At 32.5% G+C, this 22,350-nt stretch overlaps 1 protein-coding gene across 1 annotated transcript in view; it reads right to left on the reverse strand.

Annotated features, from left to right (window-relative positions):
* LOC149425129 (uncharacterized) overlaps nucleotides 1-22,350 on the reverse strand; it is a 397,457-nt gene that overhangs the window by 118,898 nt on the left and 256,209 nt on the right. The window contains exon 2 of the mRNA XM_089649405.1: nucleotides 10,241-10,407. Coding sequence (XP_089505531.1) covers nucleotides 10,241-10,407 — 167 coding nt within the window. The remainder of the gene's footprint in view (nucleotides 1-10,240; nucleotides 10,408-22,350) is intronic.

A 22,350-nucleotide genomic window follows, 5' to 3' on the forward strand; every position in this document is an offset into this window, starting at 1 on the left:
CTTTGTCGTCAGGGTGTTTTCCAAAACAGTGGAAAAAAAGCTATCTTACGCCTATTCATAAAAAGGGAGATAAAAGCGATGTATCGAACTACAGACCAATATGTATATTGTCCGCTATTCCCAAACTATTTGAATCGTTAGTCCTAGATGTAATATGTAAACAAATTAATAATATTATTGTACCCAACCAGCATGGCTTTATCACAGGTAAATCCACCCTAAGTAACTTGATCATATACGAAAATTACATAACTGATTCTCTTGCCTTGAAGCATCAAGTGGATTCAATATATACTGATTTTTCCAAAGCATTTGACAAAGTTAGGCGACATATCCTTGTACAAAAATTAAGTATGTTGGGTATCAAGGGTAATCTGTTAAGTTGGATTGAAAGTTATCTTAGTAAAAGAGAGCTATGTGTCAAAATAAAATCTGTGGAATCTTACATTTTCGAAGCCACAAGTGGGGTCCCTCAGGGGTCTCACCTGGGACCAATTCTTTTTTTGTTATTTATTAATGATATTGTTAGCATATTTAAAGATGTAGAAGTTCTTCTTTTCGCAGATGATTTGAAAATATATAAAACAATACGCAGTTTAGACGATTGTTATACTTTGCAACTTAATTTAAATAAACTATATCGTTGGTGCATCATCAACTCTCTGTTTCTTAATATTAAAAAATGTCAGGTCATTCGTTTTGGTAAAATACGAAATCATACAATTTATGAATATTCGCTTAATAATGTAAAATTGACAGCTGTCACTCAAATCAGGGACTTGGGTGTTATATTTGATGAACAGTTAACATTCAATCCGCATATAAATGAAATCACAAATAAAGCCCTAAAAATGCTTGGGTTTATATGTAGAACCGCATGTGACTTCAAGTCACTAGAATGTTTGAACACACTGTACACATCTTTAGTAAGAAGTCAAGTAGAGTATAATTCGCCTATTTGGTCCCCGTTTTATAAAGTACATTCCAACAATATTAAAGGGTACAACACAAATTTTTAAGATTTATTAACTTTAAACTAAATATTCCAATCCAAAATATAAATTATATCCAACTCATGCATCAACTAAATTTGATTACGCTATCAGATAGGCGAATTATCTCCGACCTTGTTCTACTAAATAAAATTATTAATTATAGAATCGACAGCCCTGAAATTCTTGCCACAATAAAATTATTTGTACCTTCCAAAAATACGAGACAAAATTCCACCTTTTTCTGTAACAACTTCAAATCTAATTATCATGCGCACATATCGTTAAATCGAATACAAAATTTTGGTAATAAATTTGGTAATGTTGTTGATATATTTAGAGATTCCGTAGCAGTGCTCAAACGAAATCTACATAAACACTTTGCTGAAATGTATGACTTCTCCACTCCATAGTAAAAAACCCATTTTTTAGCTTCTGTTTTTTCACTCTTTTCTTTTATGACTTCTTTTATGACTTTTTAACTTTAATATATATGTTTTAACTTTACAAATTAATATTGTAATTTAAATAACAATTCGAATATGATTTTAAGTCCCTATAAATGCTGATTAATTTCAATCCATTTATTTTTCTAAGTAAGTAAAAAAAGAAAAAAAAAACTGTTCTCCATAATGGTATTCTGTATTATTTGTAAAACATTTATGTACTACAGATATAATAACTATTTTATTTATATATGTACGTAAACTTTTCAATGTCACATAGTTAATGTAATAACACTAATAACAATGTATGTAAAAGCCCAATGGGCGTTTAAATAAATAAATAAATATTCATTTTTCCGACTGCATACACTTCCTTCCTATTTGGGGTGGATTTGTCTTTGGATGAGAAGGGATGTCATATTGCGCATTTCTGCCTTCTTTCCAAGTTTTTGTTGATCCGTGAGATTCTCGGACATACTGAGCTCGATGCCGTCTGATCACCGCTTTATATACTCGTAGTTCACTATGACGTCAATTCGTGGAAATTTCATTCATCCATCCCATCATAGTGTGGCAGGTTGTTGTGTACGTTATTGTTTATTGTGTGATGACGCAAACTAGTAATAATTCACTATGACGTCACTTCGTGGACATTTCATCCATCCCTAGTGTGGCAGGTTGTTGTTAACGTTATTGATTGTTGTGTGATGAAGCAGTGATGACGCAATCTAGTAATGTAGTAACACCACCAACAACAAACCAACCTGACCGAACCTAACCTAACCCATCCTAATCTATCTTAACCTAACCTAACCTAACCTAACTTTACCTAAGCTAATCTAACCTATCCTTTCCTAACCTATCCTAACCTATCCTAACCTAACCTATTCTAACTTAACCTGTCCTAACCTATCCTAACCTAACCTAACCTATACTGACCTAACCTATGAATAAATGAAAATATAAAAGAAAATAATGCAGACACTCGTGTTTTAAAATGGTACGAGTTTTAATCAGCGACAGATTTTAAGATGTGGGTATTCGTTTAAATGTTCCGAATAGAGTTGTCATACGGTGTGTTATTTGGTAGATCATTATGCAAATTATTGAATAAATTGAGTTAAATGACATGTATTGACTACTCGTGCGTATATATATATATATATATTTACCGATGACTTGTGCGTAATTAACTACCGAGAGACACCGACTGTTTCCGAATCACAAGTTATTCTATCAAACGCTCCTTGATTGCAATGTAATTGCTTCAACAGCAAGTTGATTGCTGTTAACGCAAATAGAATTCAATTTGCCCTTTAAGATTTGGGCATCCAGACAGATGTAGACACTCTAATTTAAAAGGAAGTGAAAATGAAGGTAATCGACTTCTGAAGATATTTCATGAGATGACATAGGTAAGTCATATATATAAATCCTATCTTCAAAGACATTGGACGTATTTTGTATTTTTTTCTTCTTTTCAGAATAACTACCAAAAAGTGTGAATAAACAAATTTTAATATTTCAATACAAGCTTAAAAGAGAGTTTTTAAACATATTCGTTTTTTATTTTGTTTATACAGCATCTTCAAGGTTGCAGTTTAAATATGATAATGTGTACGCTTCATTGCATTTCATACCACTTATGTAGTAATACTACTTTGTCACTACTTCAAATTTGAAGGGAATTGAGTGAAGTAATATGTTTATGTAAGATAATTCACAGTCATGTTGATACTAGTCTTGTCAATATTGAAATAATTTGTCGCAATTCCTAAAGATTAAGACGCCAAAGCATACATTTATTTCACCTGAATACATTTAAAAATAATATCGCTAATTTTAGCCCTCTAACTCAAATAACCTCTAACTATATAAAAAGATAAAGTGTGCTGAAGTAGACGTTTTTGTTAATAAATTTTACGGATAAAGAAATATATTTTGTATAAATTTTGTCACCATCTTTGTGTTGCTTGTCTCTCTTTGTATTATTTGCCATTTAGGTGAGCAACTACATAATTTTATGATTTCGCAGCTTTATGTACACACTGAATATATTTTGACTGGGGTAGATTTCCGTAATATTTTGTGCCTATTGTATTGTGCCTATTTTATTGAGAAAATCTGTAATTCCCACTACAAATAAATAATCTACTGAAAAATGAGCCCGTTTAATACCAAGTTGCCGACATCTTGTAAACTTGTCGGCAACGCCAACCTCCTTCGAGCATCTGGGCGTAATTGTTCTGACTTGCATCGTCGAGACATTAAACAGAGCGTCTTTAAATATCGTATGCTTAAAATCTAAGAAAAAAACAGTCAACAAATAACAATGCGGGATTTATTATTTATTACATGACAGGATTTAAAAATGAAAGCTCAGCAAATGTTTGGTTGCAAGAAATGACAATTTTACCTTTACTCTAAAATTATAAGTACAACGTTTTATGGTTTGTAATATTTTATACTAATCAATAACATTACAGTACATCTAGACTTGATATAGTCTCGCAAAATTAAGATAAAATATGGCAAGTAAGAAACACTCTTATGTTTCGAGCAAATTATTAATTCAAACGTCGTTTACGTATGACGAAGATAGACATTCAAAATTTAAATGTGTATGAACGAAATAAATGATAGGGCAGCGTTTTTGTATTGAAAAGTTGCGTCGAATACTACCTTATTTAAAATAATTACTTGGTAGATTTGAAAATGAAATGTTATTTCTTAGTTTTACTGTTCAATAGTGTTTGCCGAGTAATTAAACACAATTTCACCTTTCACAAGGGCATTTCGGCACTATTTAATTCTTGACAGGCCAAGATGCCAAACAAAACGTCTGTAACCAGGTGGGTCTTCCGACAACCCCATGCATCTTTATGTCTTATGTGCTTTTAAACTATAGAAATCCAAATTATTCAGTCAATTATTAATGGTAACTTATGTATTTGCGCACAAGTACGTAAAATACTGAAATGATTTAAGATAAAGTATTTAAGTTAATATAAGAAGGATAGTAATTTTGGGTACTACGTACTCCCCCACTTGGCTGCGGGATATTTAAGGCCCCGTAGTAAGCGTTCAAAGGTGGTTTGAAAAAGAGATATATAAAGACGAATGTTAGAGGGAGCAAGCTTGTATAAAAAAACATAATAATGAAGCCAAAATAGTGAAAATATTTAATAACGTACGACTCGTTCGAAATAGAGCAAAAATCTCTCGACAAATGCTTTAGTTGCATTTAAAGATAAACTTTGGATTTGTTAATGCCTATAACGTATTACTTAACCGAATCAAATGTGTTTTTAATAATTTTCGGAGCTTATTTTGCAATTTTTTTGTATCGAGGGAATTTCATATAATTAAAGTTTCGGCTTAACAAATGTGTAGATATTATCTTCAAAAATAAATCGGTACTCAAAATAATTCAAAAATAAATCGAAATTAGGTATGCAGGGGCTTAAGACAATTTACTTAGGGGTGGCATATAACCTTACGTGACCCGAGACAGTTTAGTATTAAGACTACGAAATCAAAAGTACTACAATTGGTGTACTTTTTTCCCGACAATTTGAATTTCTTCGGTTCGTCTATATATATAGTAAAATATTTTTTAAAACAATAGCGTCATTAAAATTATCCAAGTCATATTACATACTCAGAGACGTGAAAGGCGTCTAACAGTCCGACATCTGAACTTGGACATATGAACCTGCATTCAGAATAATACTCGCAGTATGCACAGAATACTCGATTGTATTGGGTCCAGTACTGTTTAATCAAACTGATTGCAGATCTTTTATAAATAACAAAAAAAAATAAGAAGCGTTTCTCAAAATACAGCACGACCTGGATCGAATATATGTATATTTAATTATAGATAATAAAATTATAACAAAATTTAACAAGTTAATATACATGACAATATGGTAAAAAAAATTCAACGGGCTTAGTAAAATTATCATAGACAACGAAAAAATAGATGAAGTAGACGAAATCAAATACTTGGCATTACAATAAACTCAAATTAAACATTGAATTATTGGCTAACAAAATTAAAAAAAGGTAATTTTTTGAAGAAGATTAAGGAATAAATTAGATAAAAATACAAGTAAGTATCATTTTTATGCAATAATTATTAGATAGAGCACCTGACGGGAGTCGGAAAGCTGCGGGTTCAATTCCCATCGACGGCATGTTTTTTTTGGAAGAGATTTTCAATTTATATAGATGTTTAAGGCTAATAATTATTGCAAATAGTACGTTATTGTTTGAGCTATTTATAAAAAAAAATATCTTAAGTATCTTAAACATTAGTTTATCATTACGAATAGCGAGTAAATTAGTTTGTAATAGTATATGGAGTCTCATTTAAATTAATACTCTATTGTCCTTTTCTTGTGCAAAAAAAATCGCGAATAATTCAAAATAGAGGCATACAAGCAGTACTGAATTGTAGTAGGTTTTCTAAGATATATTAAAAGCGTATAATTTTAAATACCTTAATATTTATATTTAAGCTCAAAAATAATATGCTCCCGAAATACATATTTAAGAAAGTAAATTTTAATTTCTAAATGTATGGCTACCCCACGAGAAGCTGTAGATATATTAGAGCTCCAAAAGAAATTTGTCGGTAAACCAAAATAATCGTTATTTTAAAGGATTCAAGATATTCAATGAACTACCGACTGATGTTAAAAAAGCTAAGAGCTTGGCAAATCTGCGTGGGTTATGCCTAAATGCTATAAAGAATAAGTTTTAGATGTAGTATAAAGTGTGCCTAAATGTCAGAAATAGTTGGTAATTCCAAAAGTTTTTACTGAATAAAAAAATTAAATAAAGATATCACTTATTTAATTTTAATTTTTATCTACAGATTTACCAAAAATAACTCTTATTTTAAGCAAGTTTAACCACTTAGCTAAAAACAATCACAAATGGTATTTACCTCCCTACAATACAAGTGTTCCTACAATACAATGTACCAATTCAGGACGCCGCGCCGTACATACAATCAACAAAGAAAATTATACACTTTACTCAACCTCACTTGATGCAGCGAAGAGAGATGACATGATGAGATGTTGGTACATCATCTACGTCAATTATAGAGAAAACTCGAAGCCATGAAAAGAAAATGTTTTATAAGTAATCAACATAAAGTTCAAACAGAATAATCACATTTTCTTCAGCTTTCTAACTGCAGTGACATTATTTGTGTTGTGTATAATTTTAGAAGATGCAATCATAGATCAAAAAGATTTTTATATTTCAAGGCCTGTTCAGTAATGAAAATGCCTTGAACCAATGCTAAAATATTTTATTGTTTATATAATAGCATTTAAGAACTTTTTTTAAGAACTACTGCAAATTACATCTAAATCGTTCACTAAAAGTGGTGACAGATTACACTATAATTTCAAATCGTTTTATGTAACTCTCATACAGATCTGTCATACATAAAAATACGATGATGCTGTGATCTGTTAGCCAGGCTATATTTGAAAATTATGCAACACCCTCTCCTACCTACGGTAGGAGAACTTTATGTCTTCAATTTTTTCCCTACGTTTTTTTATATGAATTTGGTTGAAATCATTTTTATCTATTGTTATCAAGTTTAATTTGTAGAACTCCATATTTTTCCCTCCATGTATTCAATCATTGGGAGGCGGGTCTGGCTACCGCCACTCTGGTCACCCTAAGTGGTTCGCTACGTTTGGCGATTTAGCAGGGGTGCTCGGGTTCATCGGGTAAGGTGTGTTCAAGATGTGCCTGCCCACCAGCTGCGTGGCGTACCAGATCGGGAGAAGTTCGTTTGGTAGCTCCAACTTGTCTCTCGAACCACCGCACCACATTGCGCTGCAGCGGAAGGGATATATTCATATGTCCGTCACTCCTGGATACACTGATCACTAGATTTCTACCCAACCCTCATACCTTTTACCTTCGTGTAACATCGTATCCTTTCTTTCCTTAAAAAAATGTCGATTAACACAGCATCCCAAAAACTCCAATGTGGGGTAAATGCAAAAAATCATATTATTATTCAATTTTCAACAATTTATTATAAACTATTTCTTAAGTGTAGTTATCATTACGCGTGGTAGCCATTTTGCCTTCTGAAGGCATTACCAAAAAAGATATGAAATTCAAATGACATTTCCATAAATTAATATTTGTTTAATTATTGAAGACAATATTAGCGATTTCTAAACGAAAGTCTGAAACAGAAAAATCAGAAAAGGATACGGTCACATCTAAGACTCGAACCCAGGACCCTTGTCTTGCCGGGACACCGCTCTACCACTGAGCTAATGGGACCCTACCCCCCTCGGTCACTTTTAACTGTATCATACTTCGAATAAGAACTACCATAACTACGAATAAGGTAGTTCTTATTCGAAGTATGATACAGTTAAAAGTGACCGAGGGGGATAGGGTCCCATTAGCTCAGTAGTAGAGCGGTGACCCGGCAAGTCTAGGGTCCTGGGTTCGAGTCCTAGATGTGACCGTATCCTTTTCTGATTTTTCTGTTTCAGATTTTCGTTTAGAAATCGCTAATATTGTCTTCAATAATTAATTATTACAATTTGAGGTGTTACTCAATAAGGTTATTCCGAAAAAAAATTTGTTTCTTTACAGTTAATATTTTTAAATTACTAATCATTTTATCAATAAAATATATAACATATTACAGAGAATGCATAATTTTTCTTTGCTCTGTAGTTCGTTCAAATAATGAATTTTTAAGTTTTTCCAAAAATCAGTTTTTATTAAGTACACAGATATATATGACCTATCACTTATTTCTTAGTTAATCACTTTAAGGCGATCCACTACGTCGTGTAATATTTTGAATCGAGCCGCAATAAAGAACAATAAAGCCCCTTATGTAGATGGCGATAATGTTGAAGTTCCCGCTTAACACCATCCGCTTATTTTCATTTAAGCAAGAAAAAAACATCGCCAAAAAGAGCCTTTTATTTTATTTTGCGGACGTTCAGTTCAGGTCAAATATGTAAAATTTTTACGATCATTTTAAAGCGGTTTTTATAGGCTGATAGTATATTTTTTCTGGGCTTATAAAAAGTCCTAAATTTAAAAAAAAACACTCGATTATTTCAAAGGGCAACATATGTTCTACTCGCAGTATTTAATTACAGCATCTAAAATAATTCTAAGCGATCAAATTTTCAAACCAAAAACGTGCGTCGCCTTAATTAGTTACTCTATTATTTAGTATTTGTATCGTGATGTAATTAGTGAAGGTCCAAAAAGTGAAATGAAATTAAATGGAATGGAACGGAGAAGTAATTAGTTAAATTTTCCACTTTGAATATGTGATGCTTCTTTATGGTAGACTTCTCTAAGGGCAATGGGCAAACAAATTTGATGTATCTTAAATTGTCCGACACTTAATACTTCATTCTGCTATTCATATTTACGACTAATTCATAGCTGGTCATAAAATAGAAGAGGCATCCAAAGGCCTCACAGTTTCCTTATAAATAACATGATGCCGTTAACTGGAACATAAACCATCTCTCATTATACGAATCCATTAAATATTAAATCTTCCGAACTTTCCACAGAATTTTATAGGCATTCAAAGTTCTACTCACTCCGTCATATTCATATTCATAACCGATGGCAACTTATAATTGGGACTTTAGAAATACTCGTCTTAGGTACAAAATGGGTAAAAACTATCATTAAATGGAAGGAAGGAAAATAGTGCCTAGTTGGTATCAAAGATTTTGTAATTCGAAAACACGTGTGACAGAAAAATACTAGTCTAAATGCTGAAAAAGATCGAACAAAACACCCCAACATCCTTTCTTTTTTAAATACGTCTATTTGAATTTCACTTATGTTTTCGATCATGAATGAATACAAATCTCGGAAGCGGAAATTAACCAGCTTTCGACAACGAGCTGAAACTTGGCAGATAGATTCGTCGTCGATGACAATGCATTTTATCAATTGTTGGTGTCAATCACATGCACACACGCAGACATATATGCATTTCTCTAAAATCGAAAGACATCATAGCAGTTAATATTCGAAATCAATGTCGATCCTACCACTCTAGTCACTGGGGAGGAAGGTTTATTTTTTATTTTTTTTTATTTTTTTTTAAAAGAAAGACAAACATTCCCAGGTTACGAATAACCCAACAATGTTTGAAAATCTCCTACTACCACCACAGAAAGCCGAAAATGTTGCTTGTGTTGTGATGGAGGACTTAGCCAGCCGAGGAATCGAACACGCGACGCTCGGGTGAGACCCAAGCGCTATGCCCACTCAACTACTGACCCGTCAAAATAACCGGTTTAATCCTGAATATCTCATTACAACATCTCTGTTGTTTCATATCGACTCAGACTCCCCGGAGAGCAATGGACTGTGATTATAAAGCAGGTGCAATGCACACTAAGAAACCTCCTTTACTAAAATTAGCGTTCAGTGTATCAGAGTCTGCAAGGTATTGGCGGGACTTGGCATTGTCGCAGACTTTATTAGAATATGCCGTAATAACGGTATCCGGTCGAGTGATAAACCACTATGTTCTGACATTTATCTTAACCGCCCGATTTTTCTTGGTGGGTAAGAAGGTATACCCCAAAAATACATGAGATAGATAGACGGCGTAGAAGAGGAAGTGGCAGGACAGAAGGATTGTGAACTGAAGGCTAATGGTGAGGGACCGCAGCCAGTGAGAACATTTGTGAAGGAGGCCAAATCCCACCCTGCGATGATGACGACCTTAGCATATAACTAATAGTATCTTACCTTCTAAGGTTGGGTAGGATCAGCGAGCTTGTGTGCGTGCAGGACTCTACGCAGGACCGCCGCAGCTTCCTGATTCTCTCCCGCAACTCGGGCGAGTCCCTGGCCTGTCCGATGTGGATGAGCAGATCCCGGAACAGAGCCACCTGCCCGTTCACCTCCATTATCAACTGGAACACATTAAATAATATATTGTAATGATTGTACAGAATATACGCCTCGCTTATTTGGGGCATTTGTTTCCAAAGATAATATGACTAATACATCGTTCTGACAAAACATGCTCGCAGTAGCATTTGTAAATATTTTAATTACCAAAATTATTAGTACTTATAAAAGGACTTTGTTCTCTGGTGTTTTTTTGGTAAGTTATTATCCATTGTAAACGGATATGGATGATGTAAGAGTGGAAAATCTTAGATGGTTTGGACCCGAAGAGCGGGTGGAAGGAAATGGGGATGTCAAAAGAATGAAAGAAGTCAAGAACCCTTCAGGAATGGCACTTTCAAGTGAATTGAATACTGTAATATGCATGGAAGATAGATGGATGCAAGCGAAATAGAGTGCTAGTTGTAATACCTATATTGATGTGTATAAAGGCGTACATGGATATATTCTTCCTCGTTATTATTCGATACTGTTACTGTATTTCCAAACACTTACCTTCCAAGCATCACAAATACTTCAGATAGGTCATATCAATAGTCGGTACGTCTGAGTAATATTACAGGATGTTAAGAGACGCACTTGACTTACTTTATTTAGTTTGGAGTAAAACACGTAAGCGATGTTTTGGTCTCCAGTAATATTGTCTGTTTTTTTTTTCGAAAACAAACAGACAAAAATTCTTTCACCCGTCGTCATTGGACGTTCAGCTAAGTATCCGCCCAAGCTCTTACCACGACCCTAATTGTCATATTGATTTGTTAATGTTTTTGGTTCCATGATAACTCAACACAGTGACCATTCAACACACTTTTAAAAAGTGATATAAAGTCATTAGAAACGATGAAAAAACAATAATTTAAACCTAACCTAACCTAACCTACTTAACCCAGTTAATAAAGTTTTTGTTTCATAACTTTCCATGACTTTATATAACTTTTTAAATGTGTGATGAATTATAATTTTGATGATTTATCCAGTCACCGTTTATTCAATGCCTGTAAGACAATTTGGTTGTTGATAATGTAGGCTTCTTGCACCTGGAAATTATACCGCCGTGCAACGTAATAATTGTTTTACTTATAGTAATTATTTTACTGTTATATCAGTTATCAAATGATAGACTATAGGATGTATGGCAAATTTCTATATTTTGAAAAATACAGCGAAAGTTATTGTAAATAAATTAGTAGCCAACACAGTATTAGTCTGATCCTTCTCAACTCCAATTCAACTAACAGTTCGACGATAAACATTTAACGATTTAACAAAAACAATATTAAAACCATAAAATTTGAATTATGCATTAGATTTTAAATAAATTTGCATTTCCTCACAAAATTCCTCCGTGAAATTAAAAAAAAAGCTGATGGAAATGAATTAAAGTTTTATGCATTTAACGATGAGTTTGAAAATCAAAGTGTTTATGAAAAATCAACGACTAAAATAAACCATATTGGAAGAAAAAAAATTAAGCGGATTAAATGTTCATAATTCACTTTTAGGCCCCATTTGTCTGCGGGTTTTTTTATGTCCCGCTAAAATTAGTTTGGGTAAAATTAAAGAGTATTAAATTCCACCTTTTCACTTCCTACGAACTTTCTCCGTCTCGAATACATGAATAAGTAATCCCGACCGAGGGACGGTGGACGGAATTTATTTTATGTTAATATTGAAAAGTGTTATTTACTGTGTAATAATTCAATTTGTAAGTTTCAAAAATCAAGCGCCCATTTAATCAAGCAATTTTTATGACGTACCAAAGTACAATGCTCGGAACTTTTATTCTACAATTTTGTATTAGGAAAGCACCCTATCCTTGAACATATATGTTTTTAAGAAATTTTAATTCTTTTTCGGGTAGGTTAATTTTGTTTCCAATGATTCCTTCATGGGGATTCCAATGATTCCTTCACATCCGAGCAACTTGTGTCGCGGCGACAGTTGGGCGACTATTTCGAAAATCGTACAAATCCAACGAAGTGGCTACAATGTCTGTCGCGTGCACACCCTACACACCTTCATAAGTCCATATACCGCAATGGATTTTCAAATAGTCGCCGAGACATAACTCGCTCGTGTGTGCCTGGCCTAAGATAAGGAAGAAATCTTTGAGAAAATTGTAATAATATTCAATTATAATTTTAAACTGTAGTAGATTATTATAAACTAGTTGAACCCGCAATGCTCCGCTATTGCTAATGTATCTTTTGTATACCCCAATATATTACTGTTAAAAAGTAAATTAGATTTGACTCCGTATTTCATTCAATTCATTTCAGGTGCAGAGATATTCGGATTATACTACAGAGTATTTCTAGGGTGTGTCCGACTACTTTTACCATTCAAACTGCTCTAATATATTTTTTTTAATTTTCGGCGATATCGGTCGACTACTTTTTGAGTGTAGGGATGACAACATACGCAGGCTGATTTTTTATATATTAAAATTAGCTGACGTGTACCCGGCGTTGGTTGGAGATTTTTTCTACTTTATATAACAATTATATATATATATATATATATATAAACCCTATCAAAAAACGTTGCGTATTTTAGAAGATCTAACCGCATAAACCGACAGACGCGGATAACGACTTTGGTTTTTACTATTTAGAGATAAGAGATAGAGATTCACTGTCCCAGGTCGTATTTGCTAACAAATATAATTTGAAATTGACTTCTTAAAATAATTTTGTACAACGATTTTATCTGCGTAAAAATTCACAAACTAAAAAAAGTTTTGACTCAAAGAAGTTGTTACCTAGCGGAAAAAGCGTGTAATTCATTTATTTGCTGTCAAACTTGTGATTTAACTTTTCGTCTTTTTCGTTTCAAAGTCGTGTTTAAGGATTATTTGTAAAAAAAGCTTGAAAAATCAATTCCCTTTATTTTTCTTGAGTTTTCCTGGAATGTACGAGAAAAATTGTACGTAATCCGGTGAGAGCTATTTTACCCGTAAGGCAAAAAAGTATTTTTTTAAATGTTTGTGCCTGTTTAAATACGAAAGTATATAATTTCAAAATAATATTTCCTTAAAAGAGGAAAATCTAATGAATTATGCATTTTATAAATTCGGTTTCCATTGTTAGGTTATTTTGTGTTCCAGGGTTTTAAAAAGCTTTTGGATTCCTTTAACGTCAGGCTCTTTTGTGGGGTCACTGCCAGGTATCATGTTGTCCAAAAGGGACATTTAAATATGCAGGTTCGAGTGAGATAAAGGGATTACAAAGGTCACGCTAGAGCTAGTCCCGTAATTTAGTATCAGTTGGGTCAGAGGCAGAATTCCTAAGTCATTGCATCCTATATGAGGATTCGGGTTCACCTCAGATATTAAAATACTGTTACGTAATTTATTATTGATGCGTTTAATTTAATTTCAACTATCATTATTGGAATTGTGGTTATTGTGGTTCCCAATGGTTGCGGGTTTGACTGCCACAGTATTGCTATCAAAAATGGACTTGTTGTTTTTTAATCAATTTCTTATGATGTAGATATCGGTTTGTTGATTTACTTCGATATGTTTATTATTTGTGATTTTATGTTTAAAAAAAATATGTTTCAAAATATGATTTTTTGGGAAAAAGTAATTTTTTAAAAACATTTGCAAGTAGACTTAATATATATTCGTAATAGTGATAATGTTGCGATACCGCCAGATATCCGTTGTATCGATACGGGATCCACAGATTTCAGCGTTATTGAAAACTAAGTAGAACTGACCAATCCCAGTGTAGAAGTGAGAGAGCCGATGCTCCACCGCCAATTGCTACAAGCCAAGGACCCTATGGGAGTGAAAGAAATAAACACATTTTGTTGTATGCCAATTATTTATGAGTGTTAGAGTGGGAGAACAGACGCTTCCTTGTCACGGGTCCTACTGGGGCGAATGAGATAAATATGTGTCGCTGCTTATCGCATTGTGTTCTGATATTCTTGTCATTGGAATATTGATATCATCATAATATCTGATATTACGAAATATTTAGTATCGCCGGTGTCGGTATAATATCAATGTATCGTTCTAGGTTCCGAACGTTCAAATTTAGAGTTTAGTACTAAGGGGAAACCAGTAAAAAGAAAAATTAACCCTTTTTGTTCAATATTCCATGATAATAATTATATATTTGGACCATTTATGCCACGCCGTTTTGTTAAAAATTTCCTCTTCATACCATTCAATTATTATTTTTTTTAAATTTTACTTAAAAATAATAATAATTTTTTAAAACACCTAAAAAACCTAGACATTTTGATTAATGTGTATAGAAAGCGTCGACAAAAGATGGCGCCACTTGGACGTTACCAGCATGTCCGTATATATCTAGGGACAGTACTATGCAATATTACCGGCAGACTAATTTATCAGTATTAGCCAATACCGTTTTAGGATTTTACTTACTTATGTGTTTTGGGTTAAAACAGATCCTAAAGTACCGTCTACACCGTAAAAGAACAGTTTAACCCAGGCCTACTTGAAAAGTGAGAGAAAATTGATCAATTTCCAATTCGAACGAATATTTTCACACTCCCTAATTGATATCGAAATACTTTCCATCAAGTCTGATTATTGACGACAAATGTAAATGTACGTGGAACATTTAATTATTTGTATGAGATTCTATCTCTATGGCACATATCACAGATGTAGAAACACATCGACAAGGTTTCCTGTTTCCACTAAAGAGCGTTCGCAGTCGAAAATAAATTGTTCGTCAAAACTATCAAAGAGAAATGTGCCTTGAACACTACCTGACGTTGACATAACATTTATATCCATGACATGCCGTATAAATCTTCCCCCAATATGTTATACTTTTTGAATTATGGGGGTAGAACAACATAAAACCGTTTTTTATGTTATTTCTTCAACTTTTTCCATTACATATAGCCATTTGAGGTCAGGTATTATTACCTACTTCTGTGTTAACAGCGTTTAATGGGGCATAAAATATTTCTTTCGGCGGCGATAAGATATATGATCTCTTCGAATGAAGATATAAAGTTTGTTACAACATTGTGAATTATTATTACTATTGATTGAATATGGATTGGTAAGAACTGAGATTGTTTTCTATTTGATTATTGAAAATGTAGTTTCTATTTAGCCCTTTTGAACTGCACGTGTATTTCAAATTACATGGATTTCATATTTTTTTCCTCCTTATTTAGAGCGAGTTGTTTTTCTTTTTCTGAAAACTGACGTTACGCGTTATTTGTTATTGAATTTTAGCTGTTCGTTCAGGCGGTAGACATTTATATATTTTTATAATGCATGTTTTGGTGTTGAATTTATTTGTTTTTTGTAATTGATAAAATAATATATGTGAAATATAAAATAATTTAAAAATAATAACAAAATAATTCATAATATTACAAATAACGCAACCAATTTTTATAAGTATCAAATGTGTTTTACTACTGCGTCAAGCGTCATTTTAAAGTATCAAATGTGTTCTACTACTGCCAATTTATAAAGAGTTAAGCGTCATTTTAAAGTATCAAACGTGTTCTACTCCTGCTAATTTTGAAAGGATCAAGCGTCAAGTATCAAATGTGTTCTACTACTGCCAATTTGAAAGGGTCAAGCGTCATTTTAAAATTAACAGTTCCCATATTGTGCTAAATTTTTTTCCGTGATCGGGTGCTGTATACACACTTTACATTTATAGCTTTACTAATAAACGTTGTGAACAACCGTCTATGAAAAAAACCTTACTAATAGAAACGTAAAATTGAAACTGCCGTAAAATATTTCATGGAAAGATACAGTACATAGTTTATACGGTTCCATGATAACTCAAAACAGTGACAATTCAACACACGTTTAAAAAGTGATATAAAGTAATTAGAAACGACGAAAAAAAAATTAAACTTTACATAACCTACTTAACCCAGTTAATAACGTTTTCGTTTCATCACTTTCCATGACTTTATACAACTTTTAAAAGATGTGATGAATTATCATATTGATGATTTATCCGGTCGCCAGTTTACAGCCAAAGAGGGTTGTTTATCTGTTGTATAAACGGAATATTTCAAAGGTATTTTATATGTCATATATATTTCTTCATTTTGAAGATGTCGTAAAAGCAAAAACCATTTTAGGAACAAGATAAAATTACGTTTTTGATTTTTGTGATTGAAATATACGTTGATATTTATAAATATGAATATTTTAATTTCATACAAGAAAAAAAATTTAAAAAACATGTTTTTACTCCAATCGTCGAAAGATTGAACAGATTGTGAAATTTCGAAAACACATTTCTTTTATTTTGGATATCCGCAAGAAAAATTTCAATTCATTTTTTACCAAAGAGAATTACAAAAAAATGACATTAAGATTCATTGTTTCCGCTATACAAACGTTTATGGATTTATATTTATATTTGCCTACATGCATAAGACAATTTTGTTAATAAGAACATGATTTTTATAGAATTCTCATTAAATTCACACGGTAACAGTCAATTAAAATATAATGTGTCTGAAATAATTTGTAAGATTTCAGGTGTCATTTTGCCGAAATGCGACGTTGGAGCAGAAATTTTTTATTAGTACAAAATCGAATCTGAGCTTGTACAGTCTTTATTGTGTACCTAAAAAATCGTTTAACGGTTGAAAAGTATTTTTTTATTAGTAATGCTGTTAAATTTTTGTCACGTGGTCACTCTTGTCAAAGGATAAGAAACCGGGTATTATTATATAGTACTTTGTAAAACGTAGGTGTTTTTGGGTAGTGGAAAGTCTTTATGATCAGTTAACGAGCATCCAGAGGCGATAAAATTGATATTTACGTGATGTAACTAGCACAATATACCCATTTCACTAACATCTGTTGTAAATTTACCAGAACTTCACCTTAGATCGTTGTTTTAATAGTGTACATAGTTTCCTAATTGTCTCCTGGTAATTAGTTGTGTCGTTGCAAGGTGTTTCAAAACTGAACTAGAGCGAAGTTACCTTACACTGTATTGCCTTAATTTACGAAAACTATTTTGATAAACAGTTTGTACCTGCACAAAGTATCACTCTTTATTTCTTCATATGAAGGCTTTACTTTGTGATGTGACATTATAATTTAAAATTAAACAATAACTTTGTAAACATCACCTATAGATAAAAATACTTAATGCCGACCGGGTTTCGCTACAACCGTAGCTTCATCAGGGCAGTATAATACTAAACATCTAAAATCTAAATTAACATGTGTTGATATCACGGTGAGTGGACAGTCTAAACTACAGTGGAAGAGGTAGGGATAGGTGGGAGATTGAGAGGCGAGTGTTCTTTGTCAATAGGGAACAATCTGAGTATAGGGCTTTTATTTAGGTTTATTTGGTTGTTGATGACTTTGCTATTGACGTTTTTGGCTTTCCTTAACTCTAGCGCCTCTAAGTTATCCAATCTAAGACCTATTCTGTTTTTATGTAATAGGCTGACGCCAATATTTTTACTCTTTATACTGCTTCTGAATACGAAATAAAATAGGGTATTGAAATCGAAAAAAATAACATATTTGTTGAAAACAAATTTTAAATTTTTGATGACTTGTAAATAATATGTTATTAATTGATAATTATTGAAATTAAATAATACGTTATTTTTAATTACATCTATTTGAATTTGGTCTTTGCTTTCATAAATGCATGAATGCAAATATTGGAAGTGGAGATTGACCCACGTAATAAAATATTGAAAGTTCAAAGCGGTTAAGAGTCAGTCACTGTGGAGGAAGGTTCAATACTCAGTCAAACCAAAAAAACACATCTGAATAAAAATAGATGTAAAATAATTAAAATAGATGTAAAATAATTAAAATAGATGTAAAATAATTAAAATAGATGTAAAATAATTAAAAAAAAACGTTATTCTTTATGGTTGATTTAAAAAATAAAATATTCAACGATTTCTCATCCAAATATAAATTCAGCCGCAAATTTTAACTTCCCTACATAGAAGGCAGTCTATGGCAGGACAACGTCTTATATTATAAAATGCATTCCAAATGGTTGAATGAAATTTTATCTGATTTCAAATAAATAAAAAATCAGCCTACGTATGTTTGTGGTCGCAAAACTCAATAAGTAGTGGACGGATTTCGTTGAAAACTAGAGTAGTTTCAAAAAGCATATTTGTTCACAAATATCCGATCCGTTCCTGCACTGAAAGATGTCTGTAGATCACTCACAGTGGATAAAGAAAGCGCTTACGCTAAGATAAATTCGTAAAATGGGATACAAGTGGCCTTTGCAAAAGACAACATACTCGACGTTAGGACGTAATTAATCTTCGTTGGAAACAAACATTGTTCTCAGTAAAGGGCATTTAGAGACAAACAAAACTAAAATAACACGATTACGGGTGTTACTCGTATTTTTGTTTTACCAATGAAGTGTTAATATTTTTTATGGTTCCTTAATTTGAAAACAACCGATAATAATTAATCGTGAAAAGTTTAATTCAAATCAATTAATGAATTCTGCGAAAAATTAATCCGTCTTCTCTCTTCACCCAATTCTCCTAAGAAATTAAACTAATTTTAATGAAATATTTTAGCCGTGGATTTTAACAACGAAAATATTCAACAGAAGTAATCAGGAAAAACGATGGAAACATTTTTAATGGAAGTCAAAAAATTGGTTGTTTACATATAGGTACTTCCGATACAATAGACTTGCTCTAACATGAAACCTAGGCATCATTTCGACGAGCTGGAGGCAAACCACGTGACCACATTTTTGGCACCAGGTGACATTGACCACCAAAGAGCGAACTTTAAAATAAACAGACCACGCGCAGAAAAGTTAAGTTAGGTAAAGTAAGTCATAGGTTTGCAGCGCCGTTAATCGTGCGACTTTTCAGCGCAGGATCTGAATGTTCGTTCTTAAACGAATCGCCGATTGGGGAAATGTAGTTTTTTATGCTGCCAGCAATTTGCGCGCCAATGTAAAAATGACTAATAATTTTACTTTCGAGGACCGAATGGTGATATTATAATGCCAGTTGCGTGTATACTGTCAGATTAATTTACTAAAAAATCATTGAAAGTGTGACGGTCACGCCGCCTCCCTCACTCCGTGCAAGTTGGCTTGTTCTCCTTTCTCAGATTGTTTGTTAATTTGAATTTTCATATTGAATTATAGTTGATTTTCTTTACTTCATACCTGGCTAAATAAAATATTTAATACATAATTCGCATTTCAAACATTTATAAGCTGGTCAAAATGTATAACTTAGGCTGCCACCGACTGTCATTTAAAAGTTGTAATGATAAATTTGTAAAGAAGAGTACTTAAACCTAGTATTGTTATCACTCAAACCCAATTCAATTAATAATCCAAGATTGTATATAAGTCGGTTTCAAAGAGATCATAATACCATGGAAGGCGGCAGTAATCATTGCTCCTCGTTCAAGAATATTGGAATGTCAAAAATAAAACTAAAACATTCTCTTATCATTAATTACAAAGAAAATTATGTGTCTGTTTATAATATTCTTATTTGCACGATGTGTGGTCGTAATTTGATATTAAAATGTGACTTTTTAAATCAATACGCTGTAATTTTTAATGGTTTCATTTGTTTGATTTTCTTTTCAGCACATCAATATTTTTGAAAGAAACGATTAGGAAGGTTATCGTGATTTATTTATGGCGTATTATGCTTGTTGGGCTACCTCCTTCTTTAGCCAACCCAAACGGACATCGTTAAAGTTACATTACACATCTGTCCTGATGATGGATACTGCAACTATATGGTAAATGTTGGCTAAAGGAGGCATAATACCCTAAAAAATAAAGGCAATAATTTTGGCCGAGAAAATCTCAAGTCATATCTAATTATGAAAGTGTTGAAAATATTTTTTACGGAACTCATCTGAAAAATTAGACAAGGTGAAATACGTAGAAAAGGTAGAAATTGTTAAAAAAAAAACAGTTCCACGTAGTAATGCGTAAGGTAAAGCCGTTTTCAAAATCATCTCTAAATAAATTTGTATCGTTGATCTATTTTGGGGCCAGGTTAATGTAATTTAACAATAAATCTTAAAATATCCCTTCGATTGTGAAGCTATGCGCAATTCACGAGTCTTGAAATCATTTTATGTTATCCTTAAATTAGCTCCTATTTTGGAAGAAAACGGTGTCCATTTATTCCCAGATTCGTTAAGTACCTTCACTCCAATTAGCATGAAGCCTCTCGGCCTTTTCAAAAAGCTTTTATTGCGAATTGAATTAATGTTCAAGCAATTGAAAACAGAAAGGTTATTTTATTTTAACACGTAATATTATAATTTTCAGGGGAATTTTAGGAAGAAGGATTAATTTTAATATCGTTCAAAGGGTTTTGATTTCTACGAATAAATATTTTCTTCGTTTTTGTTTTGGGAACGGTTTTAATATTATATTACATATGACAGAAAACTGGTGTGATATGTCACACAATAAAAAAAAATAAAAAAATAGCTTATTTAACCACTCTATCGATTTTTGTCATATTATGCCAAGTTTTCAAAAACGTTTAGAGCGATCTCTTGCCATAATGTGCCAAATTTATAGCACCTAAAAATATGGAATAAACGGTGAAATTTAGATGGATTCACATTGTGGATTCAATAATATTTTGAGGAATGGTATTAATTAAATAATATGGTAAATGCATGTAAATATATATATACATATATGAAATACCTTACGCTTCGACCACGGAGGCCTCCTCGGATAGCTTCTAAGCTCATAAAAAACATTATAGGAACCTGAAAAAAATGTTTCTTTGGCCTTAAGGCGACACAAGATTCTTTTTAATAACGGAGGTTTGCTCAACGTTCATATTTTAATTATTTCTGATTAAGTATTACTAAAATCTCAAATGTTTCTAGAGGGATCCCTCCAGATGTAACTAATTATATTTAAGATTAAAAAAATAGGACTTTATCATTGCAATATTTAATGTAAATCGTTTTGAAACTTTTTTAAAACGTTTTTATATATAACTATAAATTTAGTTTTAAGCACCAGATTTTATTTTTCTTGACGATGAATAAGAAACATCCCGAGGATCCCTCTAGAAATATTTGATATCTTAGTAATACGTTTATCAGAAATAATTAAAATAAACCCTACAAAAATATCACTTTTCTAGGCCTGTTAGAGCAAAAATGACCATACGATCCATTACGCTGGTCGCGCGCCGAATATTGTTTTTACACGAGTTCATCACTTATTTTATATTAGATTCCCACTTTATTTTGGAGATTTGACGAGGCAAACTTAAATTCAGGTCTATCCGATACACAAGGCCACGCATCGAATATTTTTGTGCACGGCTGCTTTACTTACGTATTATCTAGTCTTAAATTTACATGTACAAAAAGTGTGGCAAGTAACACTGTTCCAAAGTTCAGACACCGGACATACGCATTTTCCGCTATGTATGTTAAGACTTATATACGTATGATTGTTTCATATATGTGAAATGAGTTCGCAAAAAGACCAATAAATAAATAAACTAATTGACGAAGAGGTTACAGAAATCATTTCTGATTTGTATCTGATGTCAAATGTGTTTTTCCATAGGGGATCATTTTAATTAAATATCCATCTCCGAAAAAGCTTTCGCAGTGAAACATAGTAAAAACCGTCCCCGTTACTCGCGAAGCACTCACCCGACTAACGTTGACAAACAGGACTCTCCGTATTAGGTAAATACACTTTTACGTTTTTCTTTTCAGTTCGTTATGCATTTTCCTGCCGCGGAAAATTGGAAAATGATTTATGACGTTATTCACCACCGGACGGGAAATGACTTAATGTTTGTATTTATTATTATACTTGTGGCGGACTTATCGCGATTGCCCAGGCGCAATTACATTTTATACCCAGCTTGGTATTATTCTAGACTCAAAGAAAAACTTGCAGTGTTATGGAACTTTTAATCATTGA

The sequence above is a fragment of the Hesperophylax consimilis genome, chromosome 3 (genome assembly GCF_061612785.1).
Source record: "Hesperophylax consimilis isolate HC1 chromosome 3, BYU_Hcon_1.0, whole genome shotgun sequence".
Classification (NCBI taxonomy): domain Eukaryota; kingdom Metazoa; phylum Arthropoda; class Insecta; order Trichoptera; family Limnephilidae; genus Hesperophylax; species Hesperophylax consimilis.